This window comes from Ursus maritimus, unplaced genomic scaffold (genome assembly GCF_017311325.1).
Source record: "Ursus maritimus isolate PB19 unplaced genomic scaffold, ASM1731132v1 scaffold_2, whole genome shotgun sequence".
NCBI classification, from domain to species: Eukaryota; Metazoa; Chordata; class Mammalia; order Carnivora; family Ursidae; genus Ursus; species Ursus maritimus.
Genome location: NW_024424452.1, coordinates 31676950 through 31703777, shown reverse-complemented (window position 1 = coordinate 31703777; position 26828 = coordinate 31676950). Strand labels below are relative to the sequence as shown.

The 26828-nt window shown below is 42.4% G+C and overlaps 1 protein-coding gene across 2 annotated transcripts; it reads left to right on the top strand.

Moving 5' to 3' along the window:
• Window positions 1–25722, top strand: CUNH16orf72 (chromosome unknown C16orf72 homolog). Of its 2 annotated transcripts, none has more exons than XM_040635340.1 (4): window positions 1–313; window positions 997–1077; window positions 10785–11060; window positions 17967–20065. In XM_040635340.1, exons 1-4 carry the CDS (start codon window positions 88–90, stop codon window positions 17972–17974), a joined length of 591 nt encoding a protein of 196 aa, XP_040491274.1. In that variant the 5' UTR covers window positions 1–87; the 3' UTR covers window positions 17975–20065. The 2 variants fall into 2 exon arrangements, with proteins under 2 accessions (XP_040491274.1, XP_040491273.1); XM_040635339.1 differs by lacking the exon at window positions 17967–20065 and adding an exon at window positions 23272–25722 and having other exon boundaries at window positions 30–313.
• Window positions 25723–26828: the final 1106 nt, after the last annotated feature.

The window sequence follows — 26828 nt, the reverse complement described above, 5'->3', positions numbered from 1 at the left end:
GGCCGCTCGACGACGACGCTCCCGCGGGGGCCCCGCCTGAGGAGGACGCGGCGGCGGCGAAGGCGAGGCCGCGGGAGGCCGCGGAGGATGGAGGAGCGGAAGGAGGAGGGCGAGGCCGAGATCCAGGAGCACGGGCCGGAGCACTGGTTCTCCAAGTGGGAGCGGCAGTGCCTGGCTGAGGCCGAGCAGGACGAGCAGCTGTCCCCCGAGCTGCAGGAGGAGGCGGCGGCCGCCGCGCAGCCCGAGCACAAGCAGCAGAAGCTGTGGCACCTCTTCCAGAACTCGGCCACCGCCGTGGCCCAGCTCTACAAAGGTGAGGTCCGCGGCCGCCATCTTGCCGCTGCCGCCGCCTCGCCGCCGCCGCCTTGGGGTCGGCGGGTCCGCGGAGAGCCCCGAGGGTGGCTTCTCACCCGCCCGCCGGGCCGGGCCACCGAGCCGCCGCCGCCGCCGCCGCCGCCGCCCCACCGCCCCCTCCCCACAAGATGGCGGCGCGGGGGCGGACCCGGCGGGCGGCCGCGACCGAGCTAGGGGCCGGAGCGGGGGGCGCCCCCGTTTGGGACCTATCTCGGGGGCCCGCTGGCGGCTGGGGCCCGGCTGCCGGCGCCCCCGGGCCGGGCGGGGAGGGGAGGGGCCCCCAGTCACAAAATGGCGAAGGGAGGCGGCGGGGCCGGCCCATTGTGCCCGGAGCCGGCCTCGGGGCGGAGACTGGGAGGGGGCGCCTCCCTCGGCCGCCGCCGTCCCGGGGCTGCGCCTCTGGGCCCAGCGGCTCGCCGTGGCCCCCGCCGCGACCCCCTTCCTGCTGTCCTCGCACTTGAGTATGGGATCCTGAAGCCCTGGAACAAAATGGCGAGACCTAATATGGCCGTTCCGGAGTGATTGACGCCCAAATAACATCTCTCTCTCTCTCTCTCTCTCTCTCTCTCTCTCTCTCTCTCTCTCTCTGTCTCTTTTTCTGTCTTTTGTGTTTTTTTTCCTCCTTCCTCCCGGCTTTTTCAGACCGAGTGTGTCAGCAGCCAGGACTTTCTCTCTGGGTCCCCTTCCAAAACGCAGCCACCGCCGTCACCAACCTCTACAAAGGTAAAGATAACCTTGCTGCATTGCCGGCTAAGGGGAAGGGCAGCCTGCGTCAGGGTTTGAGCCCTGCGCTGCGAGGGTATTAGACACCCTTCCCCGGATCCAGACTGCCGGAGTCTTTGCTGCTGCGGAGTCCAGCCACCAAGTGCCCGGGGTAGTATAGCTAGATCCCTGCTTCTCAGCCGGGGCGTTTGACCCCCTTCTCACCTCCCCCGGGCACGTTTGACACTGGGGGCAATTTTGAATGTCATCGCTAAGAGGGGGCTGCTGAATATCCTGCTTTGCAGGAGATAGGCTCCCCCGCCCCAAATGTCAGTAGTGTGGAGGTTGAGAAGCTCTGAGCTGGGAGACGAGTGAGGCGTGCTTCTCACTGGAGAGGGCGCCCAGGGAAGAAGGGAATTTATAGTGCCACAGACAGAGAGGTGAGCACCTCCCGGAAAAGAGTTTTGAGTTAGGCAGCTTAGACCAAGGTATTTTTGTAGCGTTTAAGTGCGTTGAAAACTAGCTGTTTGGAATAATCTGTGCACATTAACATACTCCTCTTCCCTAGCAAGTTTAAATATTTGCTTTCAAAACTACTGCATATCTGATTGCATATTGTTGGCCAGAAATGTCTGATCAGAGTTTGCATTGATATATGTTTTATGGTAGTGTTTTTCTGGAGCTAATCCTCTCCCCTCCCCATGACATGAAGATATGTAAGTAAATGTTCATCGTGCTCTCTCAGTAACCAAGGCTTTAGATTTTGTGTCTTAATGATTTTGAAGATTTGGAAATTTGGATTTGATGTTTCTTCCAGGGCAAGGTTTCTATGGAGAAAGGATTTGAATTTGACTGTTAATCTTAGTAAAAATGTAATTAAATCAGATGCTTTCAAACTTGGAGAAGCTGCGCTTAACAGTATTGGACTTTGTGCATTTCAAAATAAAACAGGTTAAAACACAGGCTGTGGAGAGACTTGCTTCTCAGATTCTTATTTTTGCGTAAGAATGTGCAATGATGGCAGCATTCTATAGGAAAAATATTTTTTATCGTGAGATGTTGTGGGTTGAATTTGCAGTTTTTTTGGTATAGTAATTTGAAAACATAAGTGAAACCCAGTGAATTGAATGTTGGTTTTAGGGAAGGAGGAACTCATAGTCTAGGCCTACGAGAAAAGGGAAATACAGATGATGCCCCAGTGGTCAACTTTGATTTTATGTAGCTGAGTTCCTTAAATTTTGACTCTTGAGTAAATTACTCTAAGATCCATCAGTGCTTGAGGGTGTTCAGCATTGTCTGACTTGGCTCTTGGTTTCATCCAGAAAAATTTGAAATAATACATAAAACTTGTTTTAAAAACTCATTTCTTGGAGTATAATTTGGGTGCTGTATAATCACTCTTTTAAGAATCCTAGCTTGAATTGGACAAACACTGTGAAGACATAGAGCATCTATCTCCAACCCAAGCCCCTGGCACCGCTGATCTGATTGCCATGTATATGGTTTCCCATTTCCATAAGGTCCTGAATAGAGCCTTATGGCACAGTCTTTTGTGCGTGATAGCATCCACTTCCCATGTTTCTGAGATTGATGATGCAGGTGTTAATAAGCAGTTCACTGTCCATTTTGGCCCTCTCCCCCACCCCAACTTTTTTTTTTTTTTTTTTTTTTGCCTGAGTAGCATTCTGTTGTGTGTGGGGTGTTACTGTTTATCCATGTGTTTGTTGCAATTGATTTTTGCTTGAAGGGGGGGATGGCACCATTTCTGGTGGCTTTTGTATGCCTCTCTTTGCCTAGGCCATACAAAAATATGAATGTTCTTTAGATTTTAATTTTTGGTGCTGTTGTGTACTGTTGTATCTTTTTAGGACTAAAGCTGACAGTTTTGTGTTGTGCTTCATATAAGAAGATGGGTTCAGAAGCTGAACTCTGAAATAATCTCAAATTGGATTGCTTAATTTGAAATTGCTTTTTATAATTTATTTTCTTTGTTCAGAAGATTGAGAGAGACATTAATTTTTTAAAAAATGAAAATCATATATTCTTGTTAATGCAAATGTGTTAGATTGTTAGAACTGGTTTTATTTTGTATCCTGTTTTTGTAAAAGTAAATGCATCCTTTTTTACCTGGTAGGGAAGGTAAGTTGTGGTATGTGGAATTTGGTAGTGTAGCAACATAATTTTACCTGAATGAAGGAGAGGAGATAATGCTCTGCAGATACTCACATTCCTCTTTTTCAGGGTGAAGTCTTTGGAGAACAGGACTACAGCTGTAGGAATAATTAGATACCTTTTTTTTTTTTTTTTAAAGATTTTATTTATTTATTCAACAGAGATAGAGACAGCCAGCGAGAGAGGGAACACAAGCAGGGGGAGTGGGAGAGGAAGAAGCAGGCTCATAGCGGAGGAGCCTGATGTGGGGCTCGATCCCATAACGCCGGGATCACGCCCTGAGCCGAAGGCAGACGCTTAACCGCTGTGCCACCCAGGCGCCCCGGAATAATTAGATACCTTAAATAGAACCAGTACAGTTGGCAAGGTAGTGTCACTAGTGCATGCAGCATTAAGTAGTGATAAATCTAAATCATTGTTCATAGCTCCGATTAAATATTTAGATGTAATTTACAAGGGGGAGATTTGGAAGGATGTCTTTAAGCGGGCAGTACTTCTGTATTTTGTCTGATTAAACACTTACCTGGCAAACTACAAATGGCTCATTTTGCAGACTGGGGAGAGGTTGGCACTTCTACCAGGTTCTTGATAACTCCTAAAAGGAGCACATGGGCTTTTAAAAAGTCGACCGCTCAGTTATTTGGTTTGGCTGGAAGGATTTAGAGGACAGCGAATTGTCCCTCAGTGTGGACAGAATTCAGGAAAATGGAGTGTGTGGTTCCTTCTCTCCCTGTTGTAGGGCCAGACTTTGGTATCCTCTTTTGGAAAGGGGAGGAAAAAATGTTGGTTGCTCGTTCTTGTTTCTACCTTGATTTGGTAAATCTAAAGAGGGTGATGTTTAGTTTTCAGTTATGTTCTCTTCTTGGCCTAGTATATTTTTTGATATCTTCGACTCTAGAGGGGAGTGAAAAGTTACTGAGGTCATTTTAATTTAGCCCCGGGTTCATGCTTACCTGGGAAATACTTGGCCACACCTAGTCGTTTGCTTTTTAAAGCACCCTCCTTGGATTTTCCTGGGTGCCATTAGGAATTATTCTCCTTGTTTAATGCTCACTACTTCTGTTTGGGGTTTCTTGCTCAGAAGAGAGGTTGGACTGGTGGTTGTCCTTTGGGACAAGGCTATCCTAGGAGCCCCAGTGGTCAGCCTGAGGTGGGTGCTGGCGCCTTAGCACTTCAGCAGCATCCTTGACCCAGTGCTTGATCACACCGCACAGGGTCACTTCTTAGCATTTCCCTAATGGTTCTCTCTCTCTCAGGTTTTTAATGTTTTTTTCTTCTTTTACTTTTGTTTTATGCTAAGTTCCATTTCTTTACTTCTACTTTTAATTAAATACTTATTCTTTAAAAAATATTTTTAATTTTATTTTTTTTATGTAAGCCCTGCATCCATTATGGGGCTTGAACTCACGACCCTGAGATCAAGAGTCACATGCTTTACCAACTGAGCCAGCCAGGCGCCTCTGTCTCCACTTTTAAAAACCGCATTTGAGACTTTTGTTGCATGCTGAGTACTATCACATATGTTGAGAGGTTTCTCTTGATACTGTTTGTGTGAAAGATGTTTCTGGTTCTCTCCCTGAGCAGCATGTGCCCAGGGAACAGCTGTACTCCAGCGGTGCTTGAAGAAGGCCAGCATTGTTAGGCTTTCTAGGCCTCCTGCTAGGTTGTATGAGTTCTGGTTTTGGCCTGTCATTACTTAGCTGTGTGGTCCGGGAGGCAGATGATGGAGCAAGATACTGCACCATGGTGCTCCTTCATTCTCTCAACTGGAACTGGGGATAAGTTACTCCTACTTCAGAGGACAAGATTTGAGTTTAGTGCTGGTGTATGGTGAGTATTCCAAGTGCTGATCTTGTTGGTATTTAAGTTCTGATTTCCAGGTGTTTCTGGCTATGAGCAGTCCTTAAAATGAAGGGAAGAAATTCTAGGTTGTATTTTGTCTTTGCATTTATTCTTGTGTTGAAATAAACTTTGTGGCGTGGCGCTTTCCTTCTTCATCTTTCCCTAAGAGGGTACAAGTAAATAGAATTGACAGGTGAGAAAATGGTGTGACGCCCTTTAAGTCCTTATTATTGAGATCTCTTGATGCCAGATCCCTTTGTAACATGCTGTCTCACTTCAGCATGGCCATGTTGGACTTGAACATAAAGTGAAACTGAGCTGGTCTGCTGAAAATTTTTGGGCCCAGTGGTGAGTGATTGACATATAAACAAATGGTCAGAGAAAACATGTTCTACCTGGGGACAAATAGTGGAATTTCATCTTCTTAAATTTGACTTTCTGGAGCTGGTTTGTGACTCTCCTTTCTGCAAAAAACTATTACTGAGCTTTGAGACTTTGTTCAAAATACCTTAATATGGATTCCAATTAGAAACCTTAAGTCTTAGGTTTTATTCTTTAACTTTTGCTTAAGGAGCTGTGGCCTCAGTCATTCCTAACACCATTTGTAGATTCTGTTTGTAAATTTTTGTGGAAAACATTTTCTTCTGTGTAACTTTTCTGTAAAAGGATGTTTTGATTGCAGGTAAGCAGAAATACAAGCAGACAGGCTTCAGTGGTGTGGACATGGATTGGCTCCTGTCTGACATGAAGGCCGAGGGTAGCATTGACTTCATTCAGTGGCTCACACTGTCCTGCTCCATAGTCTCTTGGCCAGAATTGGGTCACATGTGTACTCAGAACCAGTATCATAGCTGCTGTTTGGGGCTATGCAGATTAGATTAGGACTAAACCACATGTTCCACTCTTTGAATTTGTGGAGGAAGCTTACCCCAGAGCTATCCAAACTGAAACTTGGGGGAGTACCTTTAGGAGAGGGAGGATGAGGATTGGATGCCAGGCAAATGGGGTTGCTACAGTTCTTCCCTGGCTCCTGTCCTTTCTGTGTGTGCTAGGTGAAAAATTAATTATCTAAATAGCTAGAAGTTGGTACCTGTTGTTGGATGCTACGTTGTCTGGGAATGCATGAGTCGTTTTCTCAAAACAGTTGGAAAATGGTTTTATTTTGCCTACAATTTAGATCTTTGTTTCTTATGAAACATTTTAAATGCTTTTTTCCCCTGTGGCAGACTGGATGACTAGTGGAGGTTGAAGTTCTAAGTTTGAATATTTTGTAGTCATTAGTATTCTTTGGAAATGTTGCTTTGAGATAGCAACGTGCTCTTACACTTCATAGGTCCTCTAAGGAGGATGGGAGATGGTTTCTCTTTTGTTGGGGAAGAACTACGTTGTAGAAGGAACTCTGTCACTTACCTAACTTTGGGCAAGGCCCTTTGAGCCTCAGTTCCAGTTCCTTGTTTAAGAAATTGGGATGTCTGCTCTGGCCAACTCACATAAGGTTTGTGAATATCAAAAAGCTATAAATAGTGAAATTGGATTAATCTTGTCTGTGTATCATGTAAGAAAGCTCTGCATTTGGTCTCCTGTCTCAGATCAGGTGATTCTGTGCCTGTTGTTCCCTGCCAGTGGTGAGAGGATTAGACTTGTAAGAATCTCTAAGTCCATTTCAGCTGTTCATATAAAAAGTTCCTTAAAAACATAAGAAACACGGGACATCTGTTACTTGTCTGCGTCAGTTTGTTTCTTGTATAAGGAAATGAATGTGTTGTGCTTAAAGGTTAGATTGACATTTTGATGCCCTTGGGGTTTGCCTAACCTTCAAGTTTATGGCCCTGTTCCACAGTGGCTTCGGCTTCAGTAAAATAGTTTTGGACATAAGACTGTCCCCACAGTTTCTGTGCTCTGCATTTCTAGGATTTGGATGTCTATTTGTCAGGGTTCAGGTGTATTCACAGCAGTCTTTGGCAGAGAGCCTTCGGAAAGCCATGCTTGTGTGTGTGTTTATTGTGCTTCTGTACACTAAATTAGCCTGTGATTACATTAAAATCCAGCCTAGTCATGCCTAAGATTCTCCAGTAAGTATTCACGTCTCTCCTGTTTGGTTCAGGGTATGATAGGAGGGTTTTATTTTCAACCAAGTAACTATTTAAAGTCCTAAACATAAGGACTATATTTGAAATGCTTTTGTTTCAACGTGAGATTTTCTGTTTAGGGAAATAACTGAAATTGGATTAATCGGGGTGGTAAAGTAATTGGATTTGGCTTTCAGGATATGCTGTGATTGGTATCAAACCAAATTATGCACAGGCAGTGCAAAAGCAGGTACCTGAAAACCTTAAATGTCATGCCTGCTGTTCTCTTTCTATACCTTCTAATCTGTAGAAGTCAGTGCTCGTGGAATGCCTGATAATTTAGTTTGTTCTTGGTTGGTTCTGATGTTGAGGCTTGCTCACAATTTCTGAGGTGAAATGATTGGTCGGTTACATAAAAAAATTTTTTTTAGTTGCGTAAATTTTAGAAGAGCATCAAACGTGGATAACTATCTTTCATCTAAACCAGTGAATATTGCATTTTCCAACTTTGTTCAGACCTGTGATTGAAGCATCAGGCCCTCCCGTGAGGCGCCTGGCTGGCTCAGTCAGTAGAGCATGTGACTCTTGATTTCGGGGTCGTGAGTTCAAGCCCCACATTGGGGTGTGGAGCCTACTTAAAAAAAAAAAAAAAGCCCCAGGCCCTTGCAGATCTGATATTTGGGACTTCTTGTTGTGTCCTCAGTCAAACCAAAACGTAGCCAGCTTTCTTCCCTGGATTGTCAGTTTTTTTGTGTTTTGTTTTTTGAAAAGACTTTATTTATTTATTTGACAGTGAGAGACAGCCAGTGAGAGAGGGAACACAGGCAGGGGCAGTGGGAGAGGAGGGAGCAGGCTCCCAGTGGAGGAGCCTGATGTGGGGCTCGATCCCAGGACTCTGGGATCACGCCCTGAGCCGAAGGCAGATGGTTAACGACTGAGCCACCCAGGCGTGCCCGGATCGTCAGTTTTTTAAATAACCATCTCAGGTGTCCCCCCTCCCTCTGGCTCTTGAGTTTTGTATCCAGTTGAGGGAGAACGTTTTGCTGTCTGGTTTGCCAGGTGTACATTTAAATGCCTGCTTCATCCTGCTTTTGCACTGTGCAGGCCTGCTTCAGACTTGTTTCTTGTCGTCCTTCTGTGCTTCCAACATTTCCCCTCTGTACTTCCAGTTCTGGGCTTACTTCCGTTTGGTTCTTGAAAAATAAAATTTCCTTGGTCATTCTGTTTGGACCCACTTCTCTACATACAAGCTTGAGTAAAACAGTTCTTTTAGGTAGGGCAGGTTTGTAGAAACCTGGTTGCTTTGAGGTTCACACTTAACATTTCTCCTTTCTGTGGTGCTGTGGGATGGACTTAGGTTTTGCTCAAAACTTTGTTTTCTCTTTTTCAAAAGCTTCCAGCTCTTTCAGAATCACTCTTCTAGATATAGCTTTACCAAGGTCATCTTGAGTTTATCTACCCCTAAGGTTGGCTTTATCTGAGTCTTTAAGAGATTGGAAAGTGCTGTAGTGTCCTCTTAAATGTTATTTACCTTTTTTTAAAGAATTTTTTTTTAATTTATTTGAGAAACATCTTGCGTGCCCATGTGCAAGCACAGTTGGGGGGAAGGGGCAGAGGGAGAGGGAGAAGCAGACTCCCCGTTGAGCAGGGACCCTGAGATCGTGACTTGAGCTGAAGGCAGAAGATGGCTTCACTGACTGAGCCACCCAGGCGTCCCAATGTTTTGTACTTTTAAAATGGAGTTCATGCTTGCTTTGTTTATGATGAAATGAGAAATTAGAAGCCGTTGGTTCACATTGTAACTTGGCCATATTCTAGTAATGAGACACTAGAGAAATTACTTCATTCCAAAGGTGCTTTTTATATCTTTAGAATAGGAGTAACCCACTTCTCAAAGTTGTGATGGAGTTGACTGTTTTTAAGAGTGCTCCCATAGACAACTTCTTCCATGTTTTTGTTTGGAAGATTTTTTAGCAGTAAGGACTGATCATCTAAGGAATAGGCCTTGTGATAAAGTTCTGCTTGTGCTTCCCTCTTACATTCTTGCTTAATAATGCAAATTCATGCAGCTTGGGATCCTCTGTACTGAATTACTGTGTTTGTTTCTGGAACACAACTCTTTATTGGTTATTGCTTTTTCTTTCAGAGTCTTCTGAGTTAATGTGTTTTAGACAAGAAATTAAAAAATCATGGCCCAGAAAAGTAGTAGAGGAATGATTCTTTGTGCTACAGAAGATTTCTTGCTTTTACAGAAGGCTCAGGGATAAATGGAACAGTTGTCTTTAATGTGATTAAAGGTATACTTGTGAGTTTCTCTGAGCCTAGCAGTTCAACTAAAAATAAATGGCTATGACTTAAATTTCCCAAAAGGTTAGGGATCATTTATTGAAAATGTGGGTTCCATATATACAGGGGTAGTATTTATTTACAGGGAGACTCGGAGGCCAGTCTGAGAGATTTTTAAGGCAGGGTCTTTTGGAAATGATTGAGTTGTGGAAAACTGTTGGGAACTGGAAGCACAAAGAAAGTATACCTCGGGAAATGAATGAAGCCTTTTCTCTTTCCACTGTGCTGTTTGGTTTTGGTGTTGAATAGTCAGTCAGAATTAAGTTTTCCTCTTGATTTCTAAAATGTTTGCTATTGCCTTCAGTGTGTTCCCAGTTCTTGGTGCTGAACCTTTCAGTAGGAATGCATCCCCAAAATGACATAGTAAATGCAGGTGGCCTAAGTGATGTGTGATATTTAGTCATCTGTTGAATGATGTGTGCTCCTACTTAGAATTAATTGTGAGATTTCTCATTTCTGAAGGAGAGTAGAGCTTAGTGGTTAAGAACCACAGACTCTGGAGTAAAATTTCAGCTCTTTTATGTATTCTGTGACCTTGCTAAAGTGGCTCAGTGCTCAGTAGCTGTTTCCTCTTTGCAATAGAGGGAATCCTAGTACCACTTACAGTGTCGTCTTTTTTTTTTTTTTTTTAGTTAACTCTACACCTAGTGTCGGGCTCGAACTCATGACCACACAATCAAGAGCCCCATGCTGTACCACTGAAGCCAGCTAGGTGCCCCTCAAGGTCTTCTTACTACCTTTTTTCTCACATGAAGCAGAGTATAGTACTAATACACATTTAATAATTTACCCATCATTAGTATTGTTAAACAGGCTAGCTTAATTAGATTAAGCTTAGCAAGATTTTTAAGGGAATAGCATTTTAAAAATGGTAACTTGGCTAACAAAAAGTAGTCCTGCTTTCTATTTAAAATTACTGTTTTTGGGGGCCACCTGGCTGGGTCATTCAGAAGAGCATGAAACTCTTGGTTGTAAGTTCGAATCCCACATTGGGTGTAGTGATTACTTAAATAAACCTAAAAAAATATATATATTTTTTTAAAGGAACAAGGCAGAAGCTCTAGGTCTACATGATGTGTTAACTCTGAATTTAGACCATTAAGATTCAGTGCCATGTATAACACTTCAAATATGGATGAAATACAGTTTAGTTTAATGGATTACCAATAAACTTTGAGAACCACATACTTCACGATACTCCTTTTGGTTCACTTGTAAAATGGTTTTCTTTTAGAAGAGAATGCAGCATGGCTCTACTGATCATCATATATCTTTTTTCTTTTTCTTTTTTTCTAACAGAAAGCGTGGATACTCATCAGCGAAGTTTTGATATTGGAATTCAGATTGGCTATCAGCGACGCAATAAGGATGTGTTGGCTTGGGTTAAAAAGCGCAGAAGAACTATTCGTAGAGAAGATTTGATCAGCTTCCTGTGTGGAAAAGTTCCTCCACCACGAAACTCTAGAGCTCCCCCAAGACTGACTGTAGTGTCCCCTAACCGAGCTACTTCAACGGAAACTAGCTCATCTGTAGAGACTGATTTGCAACCCTTCCGGGAAGCCATAGCTCTGCATGGTAAAGCCGTTTAAACATATTTCTTTGGAAAAATGGTTAAGAGTGTGCCTGTGGACCCATTTTCACATTTAGGTTTAGGTCCAGATATATTGTCTGTGTTTTGTCTATTATAGTAACTACATGCTCTAGAAATGTTTAAGTAGAATGTAAGCTAAGAACTTAACGTGGGCAATTTTTTGAATGTTAGCTAGCCCATCCTAAAAAATGTTTTTAGAAAGCTAGTTTGAGCTTATCAGTGTGACAATAACAGAATCTTTTGCAACATTGATTAGATCTTACTGCTTTATACTTACTATTGTACATGTTTTCTTACTATTCTGAGTCAAAGAGGAAGTTCTTGTGTCTTAAGAATTCTGTTACATTTCTGACTGCCCGGAGAGCCTGGTCAGCGGCAGGCAAGTGAGGCAGGTAGTTGTTGGGCTATTCTCGTGGGAACTCCCTTTGACACTCTCAGGTATTGAGTGTGCCTGTAAAGGGTGAGAGTTGATGACCCAAGTGGGAATGGACAGATGTAAGAATAAGTGACTTTCCTTATGTCTGTTGTTCCTTAGGTCTGATAGTCAGGACTGTCAGGACAGTCACCATCACCCCAGGCCAGACATGCCATAAGAAGGCCGCCTTGGCTAAGGGCTTTACGTATTACTGGAGAAGCCTGGGGGTGTGTAGTCAACAAGTCTGTTGTTGTTTGTCCCTCTCTAATACAGATTTACAAGTAGAGCTGGAAGAGGTGCTTACATGACATTTAATACTGCTGTAAAAATAAAAGAACAACAAAGCAATGAGACTTAGTTGGAACTGAACAGGAAACATGGATGATACAGGTGACTAAGAGGAAAGAAGTAATTAGTTAGGTCAGGAGACCTGTTAAAAGCGAACATTTCTGGGCCGTAATTTAGGTCATGTGAAACTAAGTAACCTCGTATTAAAAAGGGTGGGATATAAATGCAGAGGGTTTCTGTGTCCTTGAAGCTTTAAGGCTTGTACAGATTCTTGTTCTCTTTGGCAGACCTTGATTCTATACCTAAAACCCTAATCAGAGCGTGGGGTTGGAAAAAGTGTTTTTTCCTCCTGATAGTTTATGATAAGTTAAAAACACAAACATTTATTGCAAGAAAGTCCTGATAACATGGATGCAGTACTTAGGACTGCTGGCTGTTTCTAATGTAGGGGAATAGTCCTGTCATCAGAACGTCTCAAACTCAGGCAAAAATGAGGTCGATCTGTTCTTACTCAGTTACAGAGTTCACCTCTTTTACCATTAAGTTTGGAACAGATGACTGGAAGTGTGTGTAGTGTCAGGTGACTGGCCTGTCCATGCACAATAGAGCTGGATGTAGTTGTCTCTAAGCATTCTGATTTTCTTTATCATCAGATGCATTTATGATTCATTCCATACCTCTCTCATTAAAGTTTCTTTTTTCTGTATCATACTATAGTTTAGAAGGTAGTTTTAAGACCACAGATGCCACTTCTGTTACAAAATATTAGTGCAGTTGTATACCTTGTAAAAAGTGCCAGGTTTCTCCTGCCCCACGCTTTTTTGACTGTTAAGCTTGTGATTTGTTATTTTCCTGAATTTTTGGAGTTTTAGTAACAATGTAGTTTTAAGAAGAGACTTTATAATCTTACATTTAAATTGTGAGGTTCAAGAAAGTTTAATTATAAAGCTATGTAGAAAAATAATCTTTCCCTTCAAGCACCAGTGCAGGATATACTGGAGACTCTGTGTACTCTTACTCCTAAGATTCCTACACTGAATTCATGTAGTTGAAACACTGTTGTGGTCAAGTAATACGGCCCCTTGGAAGAATATACAAAAACATAAATTACACCGAGTTTTGTGCTTAGTGGTTTTAGAGAACATCAGTATATTGAGGAGACAGCTAGTCTGGTTTGGGTGTTTAAAGTGATTGGAATGATTTCTAGTGATAGGGCATTGTTGACTAAATTGTAAGGTAGATTAATGACCAACTTTGTAACCAGGTGTCCTCCTGATCTGAGTTACTGGATAGTCTGTAAATTGAAGTGAAAACTGTCCAGATGATCTTCTAAAATGTATTTGGAGACATTTTCGGTAGGGTACATTGTTAGAATTTAGTTTTGCATATAATTGCTTAGCCAGATCTGTGAAATGTAGTTGAAGTCAAAATTGAAGGTCTTAGTGCATGGGAAGGAGAGTCTAAATTCATGAGGTTTTGGACTACAAGGAGGGGGGGACAAAGGAAAAGAGTTGCATATTGAAGTATACTTAATAAGTTTATAAACAGCAAACATGAGTGTATGAGGTCACATCATCCTATCCCTTTTTATGAGAGGACGTTTTCCCCTGTAGTTTTTCTTGATCAACTCCTAAATACTCTCCTATACCAAACACACCTGCATACAGCCTAAAATATGCATTTTATTTGAAAAAAAAAATGGCAAAGATGTAAGATACTTGTAGAGCATTTGTTTCCTGTAGACACTGAGGGTATGATAGTAAGATCTTCTGATTAGTACCTTGTCAGCTTTGGACTTAACACAATTTCAGTCATACATACATCAATTAATGGTTATCAAACAGTTTCAGTCAAATCTGTTGGTTATTGAGGCTTAAAGAATATAATCCAGTGCTTTATTTTGGCACTGGTCTGCAATATAGGTTGCTTTTTTTCCTGTGTACCATGGGACCTAGTCATCTGGATATTAAACTTACCAAGAAGTCAGAGAAATACGTAAGCATGCGCTAAACTGATTTTTGTCCTTGCCTTATTAATCCTTGTCTTAAAATTAGAACATCGAAAAGTTACCAAGTGCTGAATTAGTACCTGCTACCTCGTTTTTCATGTAACAAAATTTCAGATGGACCTAAAATCCTCTGGACCGTTTTGTGGTTCTCCGTCTCCCTTTCTAATTCTACTTCTTAGTCATCCTTTCTCATCTGGAGCCTGCCTTTTCTTTGTTCTTTGGTTATTTTATTTTATTTTATTTTATTTTTTATTTTATTTTATTTGTTTTTATGCTCTTTCAGCCTCGATCCTTTCCTCAGACTCTTTTGCTGACATGGATTACACTCTATCAAGCCCTAACCGCCTCCTGCAAGGCCCCATACTTGTAGTTTAGCCCCTGTTCCTGACTGCCTGGTGCGTGTGCTCCGTCATCCTCTAGTGGATGTCCACACCACAGCATCCCTGCAGAAGTTTTAGATGTCTGCAGCCCTTCCAGCCCCCTTAGCAAATACCTGTCTTTTCCTCATTGAGCCATTCAGATGCATACATGGCAAATTCTGTGCTGTCTATGGGAATGTGTAAATGAAGAGTATTTCCTTTTCTGTTGAGGCCAACGCAAACTTGGATAATTTACTTTATAATGTCATGAACGTGGGATGTGTAAGATATTCTAGGGGTAGAAAGGGACATTTTACTGTGCTGCCTGGCTGTGCATTAAGAGAAGGCTGTTTGGAGGAGATGAGCCTGGGCTCCGGGAATAATCTCCTTCCTGCTCTTGCTTCCTGGCCCCGAGATGACCCAGTCGACGGTCCATTTTTCCTGGGGCCACTGGAGTAGTCTTTTCGATCTTGTCACTTCACTGAAGAAAACTTTTATTTATGGCTAATAGGTTGAAGTCAGAACTGAGAACGGCATTGCAAGGCCCTTCTGATTGGGTCTTGACCTTGGGGTCAGATATCTTAGCCGTACTGTCTCATCTGTGGAATACCTCCATGCTCATTTCCTGATCTTTCCCTCTGCCTGCTCATACTTAAAGATGCATCAAGCGCCTCATCCAAAATGAAGCTTCCTTGCAGTTCTGAAGCCCTTCTGGAGCCTTCCTTGAGCTCTTAGTCTGTTCTCCCCTGGGATTTGCTTCTCTGGCTGTCCCTCACAGTAGATTGGGGCTACCTGAGGGCAGGGCCTTGTCTTAAAGCTTCTGGCTTCAACAGAACCTGGCAAAGAACCTGCTGTAGATGTGTTCTGAGTTGAACAGAGTTCAGAGGTCTGTTAGTGGATGGATATAACACAGTGGGGGCAGAGAACCTTTCAGAAGAGTTGAGGATCTTAGATCCCAGGATGACTGCAGTGAGGGTAGAAAGAATGGTGTGTACCTTAGGAGAGCTGCGGAGGAAACTCCTTAAATTAGAACAACTGAGACTTTGAACAGGGCTTGAAGATGATGCACTGTTACAGCTATGTTAGTGTTTACTTTGTGCCAGATTCTGCTAAGGAGGTGCATTTAATCCTGCACTTGCCTTGAGTTATTGCCATTTTGTTGATGAAGAAAGGGGGTTTATTTGGCTTCGATGGAACAGATTAGGAAGTGGTAGGATAGATGTTCCAGATCTGCCTGTCTCCAAAGTGCATGCTCTTAACCACTGTGCCTCCATATTTGTACATTTGTGGTCCCTCCCCCATGGGTCTGGGGGTGGGATGGGAAAGATCTTTAGGCTTATTTTTCTTATTTAAAGATATCAGACAATACGTGAATTTTCTATCTGTCTCTGGTTTTTTGTCATAAATGAATCTTAGTAGGCTTGAAGATGAATGGCTCTTGACCTGCTGCATTTCTGGTACTCTTTAGTAGGAAGAGTAGTTAGGCTTTTTTGTGTGTAGATTACATTCCCAGTATGACCTTGGGCAATATGGTTAACGTTTCCAAGGCAGTCTCCTCCTTTGTGGAAGGCGATATACTTATTGTAAGGTGTTAGAGTGAATGAGAAAGTAAGCAAAGTACCTACCTACCCTTTCACAACACTGTTTTTTCCCTTCAGAGAAGTGGGACTTCTGATTAGTTCTAAGTCCTGTGAGCGCCCTCTTTGCCTCTGGGTGACATTTCACTGCAAAAGTAGACCTAGAGCTCGGGTAGCCTCTGAGGATACTTTTTCCCCCCCCTCCCTTTTCAGTAAGGATGGCCTTTTAAATTGAGTATATCACTCCAGGAGGGAAGGATAATGTAAAACTTACTGTTAATTACGTTACTTGCTAGGATCTGGAACTTTTTTCATTTTTCATGTTGATATAAACCAGGGAAGTTGGTGCTGTTCTATTTCTACTGGATGGACAGAGATTCTCAGTTGACTTGCCCAAGCAATTGGAAAGCCTTGGATTGAAATCTGGTCTTCTTGTTCTGAGTTTTGTTCGTTATTGGGGAGAGGGTTTAGGTGAAAAGGGTCCAGAGTAGGAATGGGGCATGTGTTCATGGACGGGAAGAGAGAGACCAGGCTGTGAGAAGCAGCTGGATGCCAAGGCAGACTTCACTCTTTTGATAACTTTATACAAGGCCTCCTCACTCACATCTTCTCTTAGATTGTGGGTTCCTGGCTGTGGTTCAGACTGTTCCTATAAAGATCAGAAACACTGGGTTATAGTTCTGAAGTCATTTTGATGACATTCTTGGCTGAGGTACTAGGAGCCAACCTCACTGGGTCTGGATTGTCCCTTCTGTAAGATTCCATCCGTTCACACTCAGGGACCCCTAGCATGCAGGGTCTGGTGTCATAATAGGCACTGGTGGGAATTGCTGTCATTGGCATTTGGCTTTAGGATCTAACCTTGCCCGGTTTTAAGTTCATTTCGTGTTTAAATTAGTAAGTTTTAGGGGCGCCTGGGTGGCACAGCGGTTAAGCGTCTGCCTTCGGCTCAGGGCGTGATCCCAGCAGTCTGGGATCGAGCCCCACATCGGGCTCCTCTGCTGGGAGCCTGCTTCTTCCTCTCCCACTCCCCCTGCTTGTGTTCTCTCTCTCTCTGTTAAATAAATAAAATCTTTAAAAAGAAAAAAATTAGCAAGTTTTAAAAAGGCTGTGGGCCGCCCCATTCACTAGTATAAGTACTGAAAGGGGCTTAGGTAGGCTAGCCTTTAACGTGACCCTGGAGAATTTCAAACAAAGGAAAGAAACAGAGCATTTGTTGTTTTAAAGAAAGCACTTAATGACTTAAGACAGCAACTCCTTAGTATGGAAGTCTGGCGTCTGAACCCTTTTTAGTTTGAAACCCTCCCTTTTGGTGGATGTGGTGTTAGGAGTTTGATTTCTGCAGTTCAGATCCTTTTGTGAAAGTCGTGGTCATTTAAAAATAAAGTATATATTGTCATTCTGTAGCCTTTTCTATTGCCCAGGGTTTGGTGAACACTAAGTACTAAGTGCTGTTTATTAGAGAGGCTAGTGGTAGGGTCTGTGATGCAAAGGTGAGTTACATAATATCCTTGAGTTTCTAGGCTGATAGAATTTGGTTAGAGCTTTTGAAGTATAATAACACAGGCAGTCAGATTGAGGTACAGTACCATCGCCCTAGGAGTTGAATAAACTCCATTTCTGGCTCCTCCTTTTTTGCCTAGCAGTCTTCTCTGGGCTACGTACCTGGTGATCCTTAGTCTCTTGAATCATTAAATTGCTTGAAAGATTCTTGGATCTGGAGGAACTGGGTGTAGGGCTTTTTCAGAAAATCATAAAAGGTCAGATAGGAATTTTTACCTAGGAAAAATGTAAGGTAAATTCCTAATTTGTCATACTCAATGTATAAAACTGATACCTCCTTCTCTTAGTGTTTATGGAAACCTGTGGATTCCAGGGCAACCTAAATGAATAGGGTTTTCGTTCTCTGAGCACAGGTTTTTGTAGCTTTTGTTTGTTTGTCAGAAAACATTTTTGGACCTGTGTGCACTAGAGCGATACAGAAGAGAGTTAAGAAATTTTGGTGAGAACAAGGCCTCTTGATAGGATTTGCTAGACACCTGAGATCCAATACATTTAAGAAGAAATGAAGTAATTGTGTTTGGTTCTGTTTCTTCCCCTTTCCTTATCACTCTTGTCCCTTTCCATCCATTGAGCTAAATATTTAGAAATAAATGTTTGATAGCTAATACAGATGTTTAGGTTAAGTGTTTTTAAACTGATGGTATAGTATATACGAAACTCCTTGTAACTTTCCGTTGCAGAGGACTAACTGGAACTGACCTGTGGGAGATTTTGATTTCATCCATCTGTCAAAGTCCTTCTCTTGCCTGTCTGTGCTCCTAGTGCAGTGTGTGGAACACGGGAGTAGGGACTTAATAAATGCGTGTTGAATGTTGCAGTCTGCATCTTCCTGAAATACAGAACTGTTAATAGTTACTTAACAGTAAAACGTTTTTAAAAACTTACTTGGAAATTAAGATGTAAGAGATTAATGCACCAAAGCAGTCTCATCGCTTAATTGCTTAAAATTGATCATTTCAAAGAATCTTCTTTAATTAAAATTCCTCTGCAGGCTGGAATTTCTAAATTATGGCCTTTGCTCAAGCCAGCTTTTGAGAACAAGAAAAATGAAGGCAGTTAACACAGCATTAACATTTTTGATGAAAAGTTGGCATTTTCTGTATATTAAGATTAGGTATTAGCTGCTGAAGTTTCTGGGGTAGGACTTAACTAAAGCTACCATACCAACATCAGTGATGCGAAATTGGTTTTGAACTTGAAGTAGAATTTTGTTGGACATTTTTTCATTGACGTGAAAAGGAGTCCATGTAGCCATGCCTCAGTCACTTTTCTCACCTAGTACTGGTAGTTATGAAGCACTTTAACATTTGAATTTAATTTTTCCACTAGTTTTCTGATTTATAAATACCAGTTTCTTGGAAAGTTTGAAAATTTCCGAAAAGTAAAAAATTCAGTATCTTGTTATCCCACTATATAGAGATAACTACAGTTAAATGTTTGGTGCATTTTCTTTCAGTCTTTTTTTCAATGTATAAATATTAAAACTATTTCATAGTTGAGATCATACTGCATATATGGTACTGTATCTTGCTTTTTTCATTTTAACGTCGTGAGCATTTTTCCCATGGCATTAAAACTGTCTTTGAAAAATTTGAAAGCATTGGGCTGTCAGCATAACTGAAAATGTTTTCTTGGTGTGACACATGTATCTTTGTAATTGGTTTGATTTAGTGTGCTTTACTTCAATAAAAATTCAGTATTACAATTTACATATTGGGGTGGGGAGTGGTATCTACTTCAAATTACTAAAATCTTAGTAGAACTCCTTTTTCAATAATTTGAACTCCTTCCCTGGTGCATTTAAAACACGACATTCTACACACAAGTACTTGCTTAAAACCTCAGAACACCACTCTGCAAAGGGAGTGCTACCCACTTGAATAGCGCAATTCATTTGAAATGCAAGAATGCCAGTGTCCTGGGGTTCCAGTCAGGAAGTTACCACTTTGTTCAAATGGTGGGGATTTCAAATCCCCCCTTTAATACTGGAGATGGGAGAACTGTTGGAGCAGATCTGCCCAGGGTCCTGAGCCTGTGCTGAGTGGATGGACTGTAATGACAGCCCGCGTTTTCTCCTCCCGGGCTGGCCCTCTGCCCTCACAGGCCAAAGGGGGTTGGGGAGCAAGTAGTGTAGAGGCAGCCCCCAGGCCCTGGGCTACCGGGTGGAGGAAGGGAGGTGGACCGGTTCTGCACTTGCTCTTTCTGTGCCTGTCACCTGACTCCATGCTGGGAAACTGGAATGACATGTAATTAATTCTGAAAACAGGATTTTCTTACTATCTCAAGCATGAACTTGGTATGAAAATAATAGTTATGTGCTACTTTTAACAATTGACCATGTAACCTAGATTCCTATAACTTGGACTGTGACTTTGTTTTAGCTCCGGTGGGAGCTTTCTTTTCAAAGTATGATGAAGTCATCCTAATCTTTTTTTTTTTTCCTATTCCTGCACTAATCATTTAAAATGGATGCAGAAACTTTAAAACTGATTGAGTTTATCTTGTATTAAGCAATTGAGACTTTTCTGTCTAATCATACTACTTGTTCTGCTGCTTTTGTCAATTGATATTCCCATAGCCCTTTTGAAAACGTGTGTTTTGGTAGAAATTAAGTTGTATGCCCTTGGGCCGTACAACTTAGTTTTTAGTTCTGAAGCATGTTCAGACTTTCTGTACTTGTATAGGCCTGATTGTTCATGTGGCTTAGCTAAGGTTTCCTGAAGCATCTTCCAGTAGCTGTCATTGGTTTATAAAATAAAATTTGGGCTGTTTAAAATAATATATTTTTTGGTTGTTCATCTTAATTTTTTTTTTTGACACTTATGAAAAGTCTTTTTGGGGAAGATTTTAGATCGTTAAACTTTGAAAAGAATTTGCGCTGCTGAGAGTAGATAGGAAGCAGGTAATGTGGCACATTGTGACTTGACTTTAGCTTCCCAACTAAGCCCTGAGTCATACACCCAAGAGAAAAAAGATTGCGATTTTCCAGCAATTACTGGGGAATTTTCAAATTGACCAAGTCGATAATTTAATGTCTCTTCTTTTTCATGGAGAATAGCAGTGGAAGCAATAGAAGTATTTGCTTGATGTGCCTGTTCACTTCTGGTGGAGTATTCTGTGAGCCTTGGGTATCTTTCCTTAGGTGTTAAACATGTTGCCATGTTAACGAGGGGTTCTGGGGAGGGGTGGGTGGGGGCTATTGAGTTCTCTTGGTGGTTTCAAATGATAAAGGGATCCTCAGTTTAATTATTGAAGTAGCCCAGTTTTGTGCTGAAGGCCCACATTCTGCAGTGTAATTACTTTAGCACTTCCTGCATTATGAAACAGCTATGAAAAGGTTATTGTCTTAAGTTCATGGACACTTTTTAGTATTTTGTTGTGGGCTGCTAGGTTAGAAAAAAAGTACAGGTCTCCCCTCAAACTGGTGGAGAGCTGAAAAAAAAAATGCCTGCAATTTGGGAATAATTGGAGTTTTTTAAACTTGATAAGGCAAAGATTTAAGAGAAGAGAGTCACCTGGGTTTGTTTCCTGGCGTTGGAGAGGTGAATGAACGTCAGCAGCTTTGGATTTCAGTGGATTTCAAAATGGGCAGGACTTTGAAGCACTCTCCTGTTTTGAGAATTCGGTGAATGTTGTGTGCCAGGCACCATGTGCATTAGGTAGAGGTGAAATGACCCTGTTGCTAGGAAGAGCCTAAAGGATCCTACTGTGCTGTGTAAGATGAGCCTGGGACGTTCCTTTTCCCTTCCTTTCCAATGTGTTTAATAAACCAGTGTGGGCTGAGGAGGAAGCGTAGTTCCTTTTTGATGTTACACTGGAGATGTCCAGCAGGCAGTTAGAAATACGAATGGGTCCTTGAGCTCAGGAGAAAGGCCTGCTCCTGTGGAAAACGATGCCTGTAGGTGAGCTAAGGGGTCAAGGACACCACCCTGGGTGCCACCAACCTGTCAGGGGCAGAAGAGAAGCCTGCAAAGGCCACTGAGGAAGGAGCTGGCAGGCTGGAGAACAGGAAGGAGTGGAGAGTTTCAAGCAAGAGGGAAGAGGAGCCAGCAAGAGACTAAAAAGGAGAGAGGTAGGAGAACCAGGAAAGAAGCCTCCTCGGGGAGGAGCTGCTGGAGGAACTAGGGGCCTCAGTCAGCAGGAGCAAACGGAAGGGAGGCAGCCACAGGCCCGACCCTCGGAAGGAACAATAGGTCCTTTGCTTCTGGCCACGCACACTCCCGGTGGGAGCGCAGAGGGCAGGAAGGGAGAGAAAGTCACTGTGTAGTGAGGCCTAAGGCAGGCTAGGCCCTAGACCCTGTCACCACTTCCTGCTGAAATGTTGACTTGAAGAAGGGGCAGTGTCACAGTGAAGGAGAAGTCTTAGATTGTGCTTGAGTTTGAGTCCCAGCTCTTGCTCGCTGGCTGTGTGACCTTGGGTCGCTTGCTTAACCTTTTAACCATGGTTTCTCATCCGCAAAACTGGTCAAAAAATAGGTCAATAGGATTATTTTGAGATGAAATTTAAAAGAGTGCCTAACACAGGAAGTGCTCCAAGTTTAGTGCCTTTGTCATACATAATTTTTTTTAATAGGCACCAGCCTTGCAATGGAGTGGAGCTAGAGAGGGGCGTGATCAGCTTTCCTCTGGCCAACAGTGGGGAGGGGGAGGACATCTTCCGAGAGGGCCGATCGGTACCAGGTAGGGAGTTTGAGAGCAGTTCAGAGGAGGTGTGTGGTGCAGAATGGGACGGGCCTAAGGGAGACTGCTGAGGCCACATGCCTGAGAGTGTTCACAGGGTATTTGTAGAGTAAGAACGGTGTCAAAGGGAATTTATTAATAGATTTGATGTGGTAGAAAGTAGAGAATTTTTTCTCGACTTAATGTTCAAATTTAAATCACATTTACAGAGCATAAAAATAGAGCGGGCCCCTACCCAAACAAACCTGTAAGCTTATTTTAAAATCTAAGGTACAAGTTCTGTTCTTTGGGAACATGGGTTATACTAGATCCGATTCTGTAAATTTAGTCCAGCAATAACAAGACCCCTTGTGTGAGGCTAGAGTAACGTAAGGGGGTTGGAGTTCATAAGGCAAATCCACTGTCCGTGGTTTTCAAATTCAGCACTATGGTTAATGATTCCTGGCCTCGCTTCTGCCTGTCACAGGTTTATCCTGTACATTTCAGAGTGGAACATATGTTTGCCTCCTTAGCTATTCCAGAGTCTGAGGGTTGAGTGTCCAACGATAAGGGCTGGGTCTGTTCTGGATTTAATTCAGCCTTGAAAGCAGTAGGATTTTTTTTATACCATCCTTGTGTTCCCTCCTCTGAGGGATTATATACGGTAATAAGTTAGGCTGTCCAAAGGGGTATCTACCAAATACAGTCCAGACCTTGGGTGATCATACAGCTTGATCTGCCCAAGGGCAAAGTATGATGTCCCAGCATACTTTTTAATAGTGATCCCTTTTTTGGGCTTGAGAGTGCACTGTTGTGGATGATAAATGACGAAGTCAACTTACCTGGAGGGGTAGTTGGAACAAGCCCACTCAGGCCTGGAAATGATTGCTTGGTCTCCCCTGTGTGCACATAACACACACTGGAAGGATCTGTGGGGGGTAACTGGATAACCCAATTGTCCTGTTGGAAAGCAAGCACCTGCTGTCCTCAGCCATCAACTACAAGTAATACATAAACCGACTAGAGTAGAGGGGAGGGTTCTGTGATAGGTGTGTATGCCTAGCATGGTGCTTGCGACCTAAGATGCTTCCAGGATTTGGTAACGATCAATATTGCAAATACTGGTAGTATTACCAATAAAACATCTCCTACGTCCGAAGCCCAGCAATTGGTTTTTTCCGGAAGAAAACGTAACTGCTCCCTGGTGACCCCTTAAGAAAACAGGAAAGACGTCCTTTGACCCTATGAAACGTTGAACGTAAAGTGGGTTGCTTTCAAGAGGGTTACATAATCGAGCAACTCTAAAACCTCTTTTCTTCTTCCTAGGTCTTAGTGGTGCAATGGCTAGTATAAGCGTGCGTTCGAGTACCCCAGGCTCTCCTACACATGTAAGCAGTGGATCGAATGCTAGTCGAAGGAGAAATGGACTCCATGATGTCGATTTGAACACTTTCATATCAGAAGAAATGGCACTCCACTTGGACAATGGTGGAACTAGAAAGCGTACCTCAGCCCAGTGTGGCGATGTCATTACAGACTCACCAACCCATAAACGCAACAGAATGATCTAAACTGCAGACATTTTCACACCCACCATGCTGCTTGAAAGCCACTTGATCCTCAACATATACTATTATTGCAAAGGAAACATGAGGCCATCTTCCCTTGTTCACTGTTTCAGACAAGTGAATTCTATAGTGGTTGCCATAAAAGGAAGTTCTAGGTATTTACAGTAGATGCCTCTTGTAACTATGGCTTTCTTAAAACTATAATCCTAGCAGAGGACATCAGATATCGTGTAGTCATTAGCAAGATCATCATAGGCAAACATATATCCGTTCCAAGGCTAAAAGTGACCTTAACTGTATTTATTCTCAAAGGGAAAGGAAATATCAGATGTTTATTTGGTTATAGAATGCTTTTTTTTCCCCCCTCCCCCGCCCTTGGTCCATTTCTGCTGTGTTGAGTATTTTGCTTCAACAGTATTGCCAGGTTCCTAAAATGATCTCAAACCCACGATTTGGCTTCCTCGTCAGATCTGCAGGCTTCCATTTTTTGCAGCAGCACTCTATCACGCACCTGGGCTCTCCGGAGTCACGGTGTGCGACGTCTGATGATTGGACTGTGCCCCGTTTTTTAGTTTTCCAAGCAGTTTCTAATTCTGGTGATTGTGTGATGTAAAGAGGTGCTATGATGGTCATGCAATTAATACTTAATATTGAATCAATACACAGAACTTTATCGGATTCACTTTGTGTGTGTTAGCGCTCTAAAAGTAGCAATACTATTAAATTGCCCCCAGACTGACCCTGTAGGCTTAAAATACTCCCGTTTTAAGACAAGTACTACTTCCCACGCAGGGTACTGTTCCTTATGGTAAATGTAAACACGTAGACTGCATTCAAGGGGGACCTAAAGTAGAGAGGTCATGAACTTTGAGGATGGGCTTCCTTTTCGGTTCAGTATTAGCGAGAGGGAGATGGATGGTGGGGGAGGGTTGGTATTCCAGTCTTTCTTGTCCCGTAGTACATTTTTCATGAATGCCCTACTTTGTGTGCAGTTTCCACTGGAATGGCGGAAGGTAAAGGTCTTTTATCTGCTATAATAATGTGGTCACAACTTAAGTAGCAACACCCCGTTCTCCGGTCCCTCTCCCCCTAACAAGTGCAGTTTGGAATCTCATTCTGGAAGAGATGGAATCGCATGGAGGCTCTCTAGATGTTAGGTAGACCTAAGTAAAGGTTCCGAGTAGATCCTCTGTTGAGTCCCTATAAGACCTCTTGTAGCCACAATGTTTTAGAGCATGTTTGATTGTTTCCTCTTCATTTTTAATATCTTGAACTGAATGATAGTCTTTTTTAGATGAAGAACTGATGTCAGCCTGCCAGGTACTGTAACTTATTCTATCATATTATTATATTATATATCAAGTAGGACAGTGAAAATGTTTCCTTGCAAACTCGTAGTCCAGTATCAGTTAACTTCCTGTTTTTATCCTGAAAAGACCATTGCAAATCAGTGTAAGGGTTTTTCCAGTTAATTACTTACAGCACTTTGTTAAAAGTTTGCAGTTCCTTCAGCCATTTAATAATAATCTTTCTGTGAAGAAACTTTGCCGAGTTAACCATAATATTCATTGACTGGGTGGGAGGTGAATGGAATGTGTGAGCTGAAGTTCTGTACTCACAGATCTAGCCCTTATTTAAAAAAAAAAAAAAAAGTCAATTCCGTACTAAAACTAGGAACGAGAAGTGAGGTATTTCTAAATTTTTGCGAAAGTGGATCAGTTTTTGTTTGAATATAATAGCAGGAAGAATTACAGCAATCCGTCATTTTACCTGAAACAGACAAGCCTGTGTATTATGAATACTTCTAAGCTTCCCTTTGGAATATGCCCAGAAATGCATTTGGAGTTACCTTGTTTTTCTATCGTCCATTTAGATTCTGGAATGGGCGTTTGGTGGTGTGAAGCGTTGCCCACAAGTGGCCAGAACTCCTCTTCCTAAAGGAATTTGAGATTGAGGAACAGCTGTATAACCTCCCCCTTAAGCCTTGGTTCTAGTTCGTCCCTCTGAGTTGAATATAACATTTTTTTATTTTTGGTTGTTTTTGTTTTAGTTGGTGCTCTGACGCTTATTCTCAGTACCCTCTACTCTTGATTGTCAAATTTTGATAAAACATGTGCCATTTTCTTTGGTAAGAGAAAGCAGGTCTTAATGTCTGCCAGAACACGATTTATATGCCTTATTGGCTCCATTAAACTTTTTAAAAACTTTAGCACTCGTTACTTTTTTCCACTGCATTTAATCTCAAATGCTGTTTGTCAACTCCTCGTAACTCCTCCGCCTGTTCTGTCTCATGGCTCTCTTCCGCGCCCCCTGAGCACAAAATAACCCTAAGATCTAGGAGTAGAAAGGGACATGATTTCTTCTCATAGGAAGACTTAGTTCTGACTGCTAGATTTTTGAAGACTTTGATTGTGCCATTTTAGATGCAAACAAATCATGGAAGATTGCATATTGTGTGGTACTTTTTAAAATAACATTGATTTTCCCCCCCTCCCAGTCTCTTGAGAACAGTGTAGGCTGAATTTTAAAACTTAACAGTTTACTTTGGGGGAACAGAACCTCCCTTTATCTTTTAAGCTAGATTCTCGGATTCGTTTAGACATCATGACTCATTAGATCTGTTCCCGTCACCCTAACTTGGCATGAGTGGGTTGAGTTCATCCTTACACTGCAGTGTTCTGAGCATGGCTGAAGCATTAAAAACTTAATTATAATGTTTAGTATTTTATAGAGCAGAATTAATGGAAAGCATTTGGCTGAATCTAAAGACCCACAGTCAAATTCTTCAATGTGGTTTACCCAAATGGAGTAGTGGTGCACACCTTAAATCATGCAATGAATAAATAATTTAAAAAACCGAAAAACTATGGGGCTTGTCTGCAGTTTTGTTTTGGTCATCACATCTGAATTAACTTTTTTGATGTAATCAAGTTCAGGCTTTTAGAAGAGAACCAGCCTTCTTAATCCACCCCCACCCCCACCCCCACCCCCACCCCAGGGACTGTTGGAACACACTGAACTTTCCTAACTGTGTCTTTGGGCCGTAGGGGTTCCCTCCAGCCATGAAAGCGGGGCTGGCTTCTTCCTGTGAAGGTGCAAGACGCCAAGGGATGATTTGGAAGTGGAGGGAGCTGGGGACCTAGTTGGGAACACAGGCCGCAGAGTTAACTTTTAGAAGAGTATTGTGGACGAATCACAATTTTTGGCATGATTGTTTGAGGGGTATGGTGGCTGTGTTAGTATATTTACCTCCTTGCCTTTGATTCCATACTGTTGGTTAGAGCTGGCTGCTCCATGAGATGGATTACCCAGTGT